At 55.1% G+C, this 10,663-nt stretch overlaps 1 protein-coding gene across 2 annotated transcripts in view; it reads left to right on the top strand.

The window, feature by feature from the left end:
- The window catches only part of RBM19 (RNA binding motif protein 19), a 106,359-nt gene that overhangs the window by 37,517 nt on the left and 58,179 nt on the right, over positions 1-10,663 (top strand). For both annotated transcript variants that reach the window (XM_023528245.1, XM_023528244.1), the window contains 3 exons: positions 1,994-2,073; positions 4,326-4,381; positions 7,298-7,414. In XM_023528245.1, the coding sequence (XP_023384013.1) occupies positions 1,994-2,073; positions 4,326-4,381; positions 7,298-7,414 (253 nt within the window). The remainder of the gene's footprint in view (positions 1-1,993; positions 2,074-4,325; positions 4,382-7,297; positions 7,415-10,663) is intronic.

Below are 10,663 nucleotides of genomic sequence, written 5' to 3'. Positions count from 1 at the left end.
ATTTTTAACTTGAAGGTCTCTGTAAAGAGCCTGTCTCCAAATGAGGTCACATTCTGAGACACCGGGGATTTCAGTGCATGAGTTTGGGGGACACAGTTCACTCTGTAACAGCCCTGCCTCCTGGAGCTGCAGGTCTGGTTTGCGAGGAAGGCAGCTGAGTTCCAGGATGACGATAGGATGGCTCGTTCGTGGGGGGTTCAGGAAGGGAGGTGATCTCTGAAGTCCGGGAGGTGAGTCAGGCTGGCCTCGGTGTCTCCAGCTCTGTCCAGGCCTGTCCCTGCGGGTCATAGGGTCGCCGTGCCCTCGTGCTGTGTGGCGCCCGCCTATCACCCTCGGGAGCCCTCTTCAGCACCCTTTAGAAACAGTTACTTGGTCTTCAGTGTCGTGAGCAGCTCTCGAAACCTGCCCTCTCTTTTTCGAGAGCCTCCACGTGAGAGCCCTGTTCCCTGGGCTCGGCCGTCATGGTTTGGAGGGAGTCTAGCCGGGGTCTGCGTCGGTGAGGGTCGCGGCAGGAAACGGCACGCTCTGCTGGGCTTGCTCAAGAGACCTTTGAACAGAGGGGCGGGGTGGGCTGGGCTGAGGGGACCCGCGGGGGATGTCGAGGCAGGAGAATGCCTTCTCCCAGCTAAGCCCAGAGGGCTGTGGGGAAGGGAGTGGTGTGACCGGAGCCACAGGGGAAGGGCCGCCAGCGGGAGCTGGGGGTGTCGGTGGACGCCAGCACTGCCAGCGCCCTCCCACAGCAGGGAGGGGGGCGTGGGGCACCTGGAAGGAACCGGTGCCCCGATCTCTCTTCTCCACCAGTGTCAGGTCGGGGCTTCCCAGCAGGAAGCCAGAAGGCCAGGGGACTCAGGTAGTGTGCTCCTCGGAGGTCGGCCTCCCGGGGCCAGGGAAGGGCAGAGGGCGCCTCAGCACAGCGTCAGTGACGGGCGGTGAACTTGACTTTCTGTAATTGCCATTCACACAAGCTGACTGCACTTTCTAAATATCCTACATACACAGACACCACTGATTCACAACCTTGCTTCTCTGAAGTGTTCAAACACTGCTGAAGAACAAATATTTAAAGTTGCCACAGGGTGGCGCTGCCTGTCCGCCAGCAGCTCCCTCTGAGCCTCACTTCTGCCGCCCATAGAGCCATGCTTGGGCGACTCTTGGGAGTTCTACCTGCAGTGGGCCCTTGTTCTGTGACACCTGGCTGTGAGTGGAGTGCAAGCAGGCAGGTCCCCATGGGAGAGACACAGTTCTCACAATACAGGAGATGCAAAGGTGGCGACACCCAGTCAAAGGTGGCAAACCTTGACCCGTCAGACTTGAGCCATTCCTCTTTGAGTTCAACTCTGGAAAAAAAATAGAGGATAAAATTAGTAAATCTGTGTGAAATGCTGGGGAGGAGGCGTGCACGTGTCGTGTCAAAAGGGCAAAGTGCAATTAGAGGTCTTATCTTTTTGTTCCCTATAAAAATTCTGCCCCCCATTACGTGTGTGCGTAGGAACCAGGTAGGTTTGAATAATGCCGTCACCCCCTTGCTCCCAACTTTTTGCCTGAAACCCAGGAACCAAATGCGATTGGCTGGTCAGAAGTGCTTGTAGCGAGGAAGCCTTTGATGCGGTTGACTTTCCTGTATGTAATCACCTTATGCATTACGTATGGGAGCAGGGACTGTCTAGGTATAGAGGTTTTGCCGCTTGTCATGGCCATGGTCATCTCTGTTATTTCCTTCTCCCTCCCAAAGGCGGGATTCTATTATGAAGTTAATTATCATGTCAGTCATCTGTTAATTAATCGTCAGCTGGGCCTCAGGTGGTGGCTCTATAACCTCCTTGGCTGATTCTTCAAGATGACTAGTAATAAATGGCCAGCCAGGAGCTGGAGTCTTTTGGGGAGTGAGGAGGGGTTTGAAGGAAGGGTGGGAGGCAGAGGTCCTTGCACTTGGCCTTGCGCTCGCTCTTCTCCGCCCGCCGCTTGGGATGCTTCCCACCTCTCTCTCTTCCAGGAGTGATGCTGTCCATGGGGTTTGGGTTTGTGGAGTACAGGAAGCCAGAGCAGGCCCAGAAAGCCCTCAAGCAGCTCCAGGTAAGGTCAGGATTCTCAGCCGAGGTCCATGCAGGCACTTGGCGGGTGGTGGGTCTGGGCAGGGGGTGGGGCCGTCAACCCTCTGAAATCAAGCAGAAATGCGATGAGTCCACACTTTCTCCAGCTCTCCTGGGGACCGTGGCTCAAGAAAATCAAGACCCTCCCTCCGCACTCATAGTCATTGCAGTGCGGTCACTCAGTCACAGCTCTTGACCGAGGGCCTGGTGTGGGCCAGGTGCCGCGCCAGGCCCGGGGGCGCTGGTGAAGTGGACCCCTGAATAAATACACTAGGTCACGAGAAATGCTTGGATGGACGAAGCAGGCGCCGTGATGGGGGAGGGCAACTTTAGATTACGTGGTCAGGGGAGCCTTCTCTGAGGAGGTGACACTTGAGCTGACGCCTAATTAGCAAGATGGAGTCAGCTACCCAAAGATCGTTGGGGGTGGGGGTGGGGAAGCAGTCTGGCAGGGTCGGAGTGTAGGTGGGCGGTGAGTGGGGCCACACCTGGCAAGCCTTTCAAGAACTGTGGAATTCAGCACGAAGACATGAGAGGCCATCGGAGGGCTTGGAGCACATTGGGGCAGGATCTGATTTCTGCTTCAGAACTGTCTTTCCAACTGCTGTGCAGAGAATGTGGGTCATCAGCGGACAGGTGGGAGACCACTGAGTCATCCAGGCAGGAGAAGATGGCCTGGGCCAGGAGGGAGGCGGGACAGGCGGGAGAAGAGGGCTGAACTCAGTGGTTCTGGGACATAGACTCAAGGCCCTACACAGAAGGGGAAGGAGCAGGGCCCTGCTGCTAGGCCCAGAGCACAGGGACAGGAGGGGAGCAGAGCAGCCCGGGGTTTGCACCACCCCAAAGAGGGCCAGGCCTCAGCCTAAGATGGTGTCCCTAGCACCCAGCACACCCCGTGTCCCCAGGCCTTTCGGTGGCAGAGGACAAGGAACAGTGCCTTCTCACATGCTTTCCGTAGACCCACTTGCTCCCTGCTGTTGCTGGCCCGTCCCTCATTCTGTAGGAGTGTGACACAGAATAGGCCGGTGCTTATGGTCGTGCCTCTAGAACATGCTTCTCAACCCACAATCCACAGAAAGGCTTCAGGGGTCCCAGGACCCTTGTAAACCGTCTTCAGAATTTCTCACGTCTCTGTGCACCATACAAAGGGGGCACAGGCCTGCCCAGCGTGAGGCCAGGCGGTATGAAGGTAAAGTAGCATGATTCGGGCCAAGTTCACGAGCCAGGGCCAAGTTCACAAGCCAGAGCAGGCAGGCTGCACACCAGCCCCAGGCACGGCTGGGCTGGACACAGTGGAAAGGGCACGCATACAGGGCCACCACTGTAGGGGGCTTCGTTTATTTATAGGGATCCTCCAGGTGGCTGACTCCCAGTCAAGGGAGAGGCCTTGGGTGTCCAAGAAAATATCAGTGGGTGCTTGGCCAACACAGTTGTTTTAGTAGAATTTTGGCCTCCTTCCCCTTGGCAGCCACTTACTGGCCTCGGCCAGTTACTGCCCCAGCAATGCCGATCTCTGGCTTTCATTTTGTTTGTTGCTGTGTTTTAAGAGACACTGGGAATCCGACTTTGCTATTTAACTGGGTTTCAGCTCTGCACATTCAGTGATCCACCTTTCTCTTCCGTATGAGCCAAGATTCTGTAAGATTCTACTTTTCACACGTACAGTGTTCTCTTCCTTCCTGTGTGAGTGCGTGTGTGCATCTTGCTGCAAGGAATTGTTTCTACAAAGCTGCGTGTGCTGTATTTTATGGGCAATTTAAGGGATTTCAAGGGTAATTTGCTAATACGCCCATTTGCCATAAGAAACCGACGTTAGAGCCTGGCTTTAGATGCAGCTCCACCGTGATTTCAATTTTTTTTTAAAGAACATAGAAACTAAACCGAACTCTCTGCAAGCCAGGCCAGAGGGGCTTACTTGGCCTGAAAATGCTTATGAACAATGGAAAATTCTGCGGCCTTAGCATGGCGTCGGTGTCGGGGCCCTCTCGGGTCTCGGGGGGATTTTTGGGGTGTGGGTTTGTGGCCACCCGCTGCTGCCTGGGCTCCGCGTGAGCCATTTCCAGGAAAAGCCATTCTCTGCCCTCGATTCCAGCCAGCCCCGCCCCCTGGGGACAGTCCCCCCTCCGAAGTTCCCTTTCCCTTCGCTCAGCTGAAGCTGCTCTGGTGAAAGGCCGGGGGTACCGGCGAGTGTTTCCGAGAGGACGGTGGGATGAGCTGTGTTGCTTTGTCTCTTAGGGTCACGTGGTGGACAGCCACAAGCTGGAAGTGAGGATCTCGGAACGAGCCACTAAGTGAGTCTTCAATGTCCCCTCTTTCCTCTGATTTGAGTCTGTCCTTTGGTCTGGTGCTGGTGCCTGGAGGGCTTCTCACGGCCCTTTAACGTCCTCACTGCTTGACCCCCTCTTCCTAATTAAGGTGGTGTCACACTTGCCACCTCCGACTCCGTTTCTCTGAGGGACTGGGACCCGGCCAGTACTTCGAGTCGATGTTTATTTAGTGCACGTATAATAAATAGGGACGCAGACAGGAGAAGCAAGCAAATCACACTCATCTCGGCCATATAAATGAACCAAGGAAGAGCTGATTCTTGCTGGCGCTTGGACCAGCCCAGAGCTATAAAACCTAGATGTCTCACTTGATGGGGCTTGCTTTCTTAGAGCTGGACAGCAGTGCCCAGAGATGGCCTCCACTTAATTAGAAAGAGATTCAGTAGGGGTTAGAGGTGAGGACAGACCGGCGGGCCCGATGACCAGTCTCCTGAGGTAGTGGGCTTTTTATTTTTTTCAAGTTTTAATTTTGCCCCGACATCATCTGTTTTTCCGTCTAACTAAACTAATACACTTGGGGCACTTTGAACAGTGCCCGGCACAGAACGCGTGCCCAGTGTAAGCCGTTCTTGTCATTGTCATTATCATCTACCCGACTCAGGTGATGAAATGACCACCTCTAACAGTCCTAGAGTTTGTTTAAGAGAGTTATTTGTTAGTTCTCAGCAACTTGGTCGTTTGTGGTGGTCATTGAGCAGAACAGCTGCCAGCGAGCTGACCTGGAACTGTGGCTTTTTCTTCTTCTCTCTTTTTGTTAATGCTACTTGGGAATCCAGCCTCAGCCACCTCGAGTGTGTTTCACGCGCCCCAGCCTGTGCCACGCTGAGCATACTTAGCGAGAAGGCGCCATATGTCCAGGGGCCTTTAGAAGTCTAACGGGGGTTCCCGAGCTGTAGGAGTCCGGGCTCTGAGCCCCATAGCTTTTGCTTTGAACCCGGAAGCTGAGCGGCCTTGGGCAGGTGACCGTGCCTGGAAAGCAAAAGGTGATGGCTGGAAGTCGCACATAAATTGTCGAGCATATACCAGGCATACGAGCACTCAGCCCGCAGTGGTGATTTTTCTTTGCAGTCCCCTGTCTCCAGGGGGTCAATTCCTAGCCAGTGTTTATTACAGAAAACCAGCTGTGCACCAGACACTCTCCCCAGGTGCCAGGAATGGAATCTCTTTGTGGAGTTTACATTCTTAGGGTAGAGTATTCGAGAGAACCCTCTGCAGTGATGGAAAGGTTCTAGAATGTTCTACAGCTGTTCTACGTCCAGTATGGCAGCCACTTGCTCCATTTGGCATTTGAGCACTTGAAATATGGCAGCTGTGTTATTTATCTTCCGCTACATATCAGAGTACCCCCCCACACACGCGGTGATCTTCAAATGGCAGACGTTACCTCACAATCTCTGTGGGTCAGGCATTCAGGAGCAGCTTCGCCGGCTAGTTCTTTTTCACGGTCCTCTCGAGGCTGCACTCAGGAAGGTGGCCGGGGCTGCAGCCTCGTCTGAAGGCTTAAGTGCGGTCAGACGGATCCACCCCCAAGATGGCCCACTTATGTGGCTGTTGGCGGAGGCCACGGTTCTTCCCCACGTGGCCTCTCCCTAGGGTCGCAGGTGTCCTTAGGCAGGCCAGCCCATTTCCCCCAGAGCGAGCACGTGGCCCGAGAGGGAGCAAGGAGGGGACGCGTCGTCGCTCGTGACCTCGTCTCAGAGGCCACACAGCATCGCTTCTGCTGTCTTCTGCTGGTCACACAGCGTGTCCCACACACTACACAAGGGCATGGATACTAAGAAGCAGGGGTCCCCGGGACTGTCTTGGAGGCCGGCTGCCCCACAGGCGAGGAACTGGATTTTGAATTTGTTCCATCTTAGATTTGACTGACCACCTGTGGCTAGTGGCTGCCATATTAAACAGCACAACCCTAGAGGACAGACAGTGACGAGAAACACGATTAGATGTGTCATAGGCTGTGGGATAGCAATGAACTCTAGGAAGGAACATAAAGCCTGGGGATTACTGTTTTCGTGGAGATAGTTAGGGGAGGCCTCTGAGGAGACGTAGTGCAGACTTAAAGGAACTGAGTCGTAGAGACACTCGTTATAGTAATAGCTGCCATTTATTGGATGTTTATCACACAGCGGGCACCGTGCAGCATTTGACACATCCTCTCTCATTCAATCCTCAGATGATGGGGTTGGCACTATCATTAGGCCCATTCTATAGTTGAGGAAACTGAGGCCCAGAGAGGCCAGGTAACCTGCCTAGATCACACAGATCCTAAGTGGCCGGCTGGGCGTTCTCTCTAATTGTTAACTCAGCCGTGCCCTTGGCCTCCCCCACTTCGATTGAGCAGGTTTTCTTGGGGGAGCAGGGGGACAGGAAAGGTAGGACTGTCTTAGGGATGGCCGTGGACCTCAGCCTGAGAGTTTCCCCTCTCACCCCAGCCCATGTCCATGGTTACAAACTGGATGATGCTCCTTGGGTGAGTGATGAAAGGTCGCGGACAAGGCCTTTGAACCAGCCAAGGTCTGTTTGTGTCTGGAGAGAGACAGGGGAGACTAGATTTGGTGAGAAAGCAGCATCGCCCTCATTGAGGTTCTTTTCTTAAGTCCTCGATAGCCCCTGTGTCTCCCAGACGAAGGGCAGGAGACACCCAAGGGTGGGATGTGTTGACTGGACATCCACAGCTGTTTTGTGAATCCAGCTGTGGTCCGCATCCCCCTGGGGAGGCTGCCTTCCTCCCCGCTCATCTCAGCCTCGTCCACACTAACTCCTTAAATCCCTCACCTGAGCGGAAGACAAGCATTGACTTTTGTGGGATTTGGGGTGGGTCAGTGTAGGGCAGCAGCGGCTGACGCCCCGAGTGACCTGAACCCTCTCCCTAACCCCCAGGCCAGCCCTGACATCCACTCGGAAGAAGCAGGTTCCCAGAAAGCAGACAACCTCCAAGATTCTTGTACGGAACATCCCCTTCCAGGCTGACAGGCGGGAGATCCGCGAGCTCTTCAGGTAAGAAGGGCCAGTCCGGTCCAGTGGACGGCGCGTGGGTGGAGGACCGCCGGGTCCTTGGGGAAGTCGGCCTCCGGGCTTTTGGTGGCTCCGCTGAAGCTTAGCACAGTGGTCTTTCAAAGGTCATCTTTTGGCCGCCTTTGATTCATCTCCCTCGATCTCAGGCTCCGCTCTCTAGAGCACTGTGCAGAAAAAAGTCAGAACAGCCAGGCCTCCCCTCCAGAGGCAAGACGAGACAGGGCGGTCAGTCTGCTTCATCCCCATCAGCTCTACCCGTGATCCGTCTGAAATTTCTACCTCCCAGGTCACTCCTTTGGTTTAAGCCAGGGGTTCTCCACCTTGGTGGCACATTCAAACCACTGGTGACTTAAACACACCTCTGCTCAGGCCCCACCCCTGGCAAGTTGGAGTCCCTTGGTTAGGGCTGGGGCCCAGACATTGGTATTTTGATCAGAGCTCAGGAGATTCTGATGTCCAGCCAGGTTGGGGACCACTGGTCTACATGGCTGTCTATGGAGAGCCCCTTTCAAAACGAGGATGAGTCACCGGCATAAATAATGCAATCCAACAGCTAGCATGAGGTGGATAACTCAGCGGTGTCAGGGGCCACGCTGAGAGGGGGCGGGGAGGAGCGGCCGGTGGGGACTGACGCAGTGATGCCAGGCAGGAATGCAGATTTAATCGGACCAGTTCTTCCCACCGTTTGAAAGAGAAAACGACAATCTGAATCCTTAGGGGGAATGAGTTGGCAATTAATTTGCTTTCTAAAATCAAGCACTGCAGGACAAAGTCTGTCTATGGACCAGATATAGCCCAGAGGCCACCAGTTTGCAACTCCTGTGCTGGCATATCACAGTGTTCGGTTTTTCAGGGTAGTTGAGTGTCACCCAGCACCGAGCCCTAGATGCAAAGTCTTTGTGAAAGCGCATGAGGGGGAAATGTGTAAAGCCAAGGCAGTCCCCGGGCACATGCTGGGTGGCCCAGAGACAGGCCCGCACGACGTAACGGCAGATGATACCACCCCAACCGAGCGGCTCGTCCAGGGCAGGCCGCGATCTGAGTGTTCTGGGAACCGCATGGGTGGACGTGAAGGATTCTACATACTTGACCTCGTTCACGTAACCTGTGTTTGTCGAGTTCTAGCATGAACATCGGGAGGGCTGAGTTTGTATTGGATTTACCAGTTAGTATCTCGCAAGGTCGACTGTGGAAGCAAAAGCCCCGTATGTTGAAGACTAGAGAGAAATGTCTTTGTGTGAAATCTACCCTTTGCTCTCACTTGGCAATTAAAAGCATGGGGAGCCATTTGGAGGATTTGCTTCAAAAATCTCTGTCCCCCATCCCCGTTCTAAACTGGGTGCTGGCGTATAGTTTCTTACCGGACGTGGTTAGCTGGGGTTGGTGCAAAGGCGCCCACCCCACCAGGGTCTAAGTAGCAGGGTCTTAGCCGTGAACCGGGTCCCCTGGATGGGGACAGCCCGGTGAGATGGGGTGACAGCTTGGGGGGAAGAAGGGGGGGATTCCATCCCTCTGCAGCTGGCGATCATTCAGGAGCCTGTGAGTGAGGTCGTGGTTACATCCATAGCCCACACGTCCGCTAGCTTTCACGTGCCTCTGCTCTTTAGAAAGAGCCCGTTTTAAGACCTGGCAGATCGGAATGGGAGTGCCGCAAACAGCGCGTGTTGATCAGGAAGTCGGACCCCACCGAAACGACAGGCTCGCCTGGTTCCGCAGTCCGTGTAGGATGACACTGATCCAGGGAACAAAAGACCGCCACGGAAAGGGAAGGCACTTTGTTTGATCTCGCACGTTATGTTTATTTTGAGAAGACAGGGGAATTAGTGTCCACCAAGTGTAATTATGCGCAGTGCCTCCTCTCCCCGCCGTCGTTCTGCGGGGATTTTTCATCAGCTCCCCAGAGAGGGAAAGGCTCCCGGGAGGGCTCAGCTTGCTTTGTTGTGCGCACAGACTGGGGTCTGAGGCAGTTCTGAGCGGCGGCCAGCAGGGGTCGCTGTGAACCTTCTCAGGGAGCCGAGCTTGTCCAGGAAACCACAGACCTGATTGCAGACAAAGCCGGTGGCCAGCAAAGGCCAGAGCCAGGGGGAGGTTTCAGGGTTTGAGGGGACGGACCATTTTGCCAGGCAGGTTCTGCGGACTTGATCTGCCAGGTGTTCTCGAAATCACAGCTCCCTGCGACAGAGTGCCACCGTGTGCTGGGCTCTGCGCTGTGTGCCTTCCTGTGCAATATCTTTTCTAAAGCCGCATAGCAGCCCTGTGAAGAGGGGCTGGAGGGATGCCATTATTCCTTTGCACCAGAAGGAAACTGGGCACCTGAGCAGGTGAAGGTCCTGCTGGGACCACACGGCTGAGCCTGGGTTTGAATCTCTGTGTCGGACCCAGAGCCCTGGCTCGGAACCACTCCTCCCTGCAGCCCATGGTCCTGCTCCCGCGTCTCCAAGGCACGGCCGTTTCCCAGATCATTTTAGTGGACCCCGCACGCGTCCTTTGTACCAGGTACTGTGCTAGGTGCCGAGCATGCAGCCGTTCGAGGAGAGACGGGCCGCTCTCTCGTGGACTCCGTCTCTGGGGGGGACCAGGGAGGAAAGCAGCAGTGACCGTCAGGCAGTGGCACAGCCAGGTGCGTGTGCAGGGCGCGGGAGAGCACGGTCAGGTTGTCAGGACCACCACTGGGGCCTGCACGTGAGCTGGGGTGGCAGCTTGCCCGCCAGGCAGCGTTTGCCTGGGTCTTTACTGCGAGCCACCAGCACGTCCCTGCCGTGTCGTCATCTGGGACAGTCTGAGGCCTGCCTACCCTTCAGAAAAGTCAGAGAGCAGACACAGCGGCAGGTTAGGGGGGAGCAGTTCTCCTCCCTCTGCCACCCCCTTTCTGGGCCTCAGTGTCCCTTGGCATAAAATACTAATGATGTTGTGTGTCGTGACGTGATGATATAGGAATAAATTTGTAATGTTTATGATTATCATTAAGCAAGGTTTTCGTGCCCGACGTCTGTGCCGAGCACCGCGGGATGAGCCACCTCTCATTACGAGGCATTCGTTTAGCGGAACAGCCCTGCGGGGCAGGTCACACGTCTCCATTTCCCAGTGGACAGACCAGCTCCAGAGCCCAGGTTCCCCTGGGTCATCCGACGGCTCCCTCACCACGTGGCTGCTTCAAAGGCTATTGAAAGGATTAAATGAGATTATGCATGGGAAGCACTTAATACAGTGCCTGGCACAGAGCAGGTGGTT

This window comes from Pteropus vampyrus, unplaced genomic scaffold (assembly GCF_000151845.1).
Source record: "Pteropus vampyrus isolate Shadow unplaced genomic scaffold, Pvam_2.0 Scaffold23, whole genome shotgun sequence".
NCBI classification, from domain to species: domain Eukaryota; kingdom Metazoa; phylum Chordata; class Mammalia; order Chiroptera; family Pteropodidae; genus Pteropus; species Pteropus vampyrus.
Note: the sequence above shows the minus strand (reverse complement) of the source record. Positions and strands in the feature narration are given on the sequence as shown.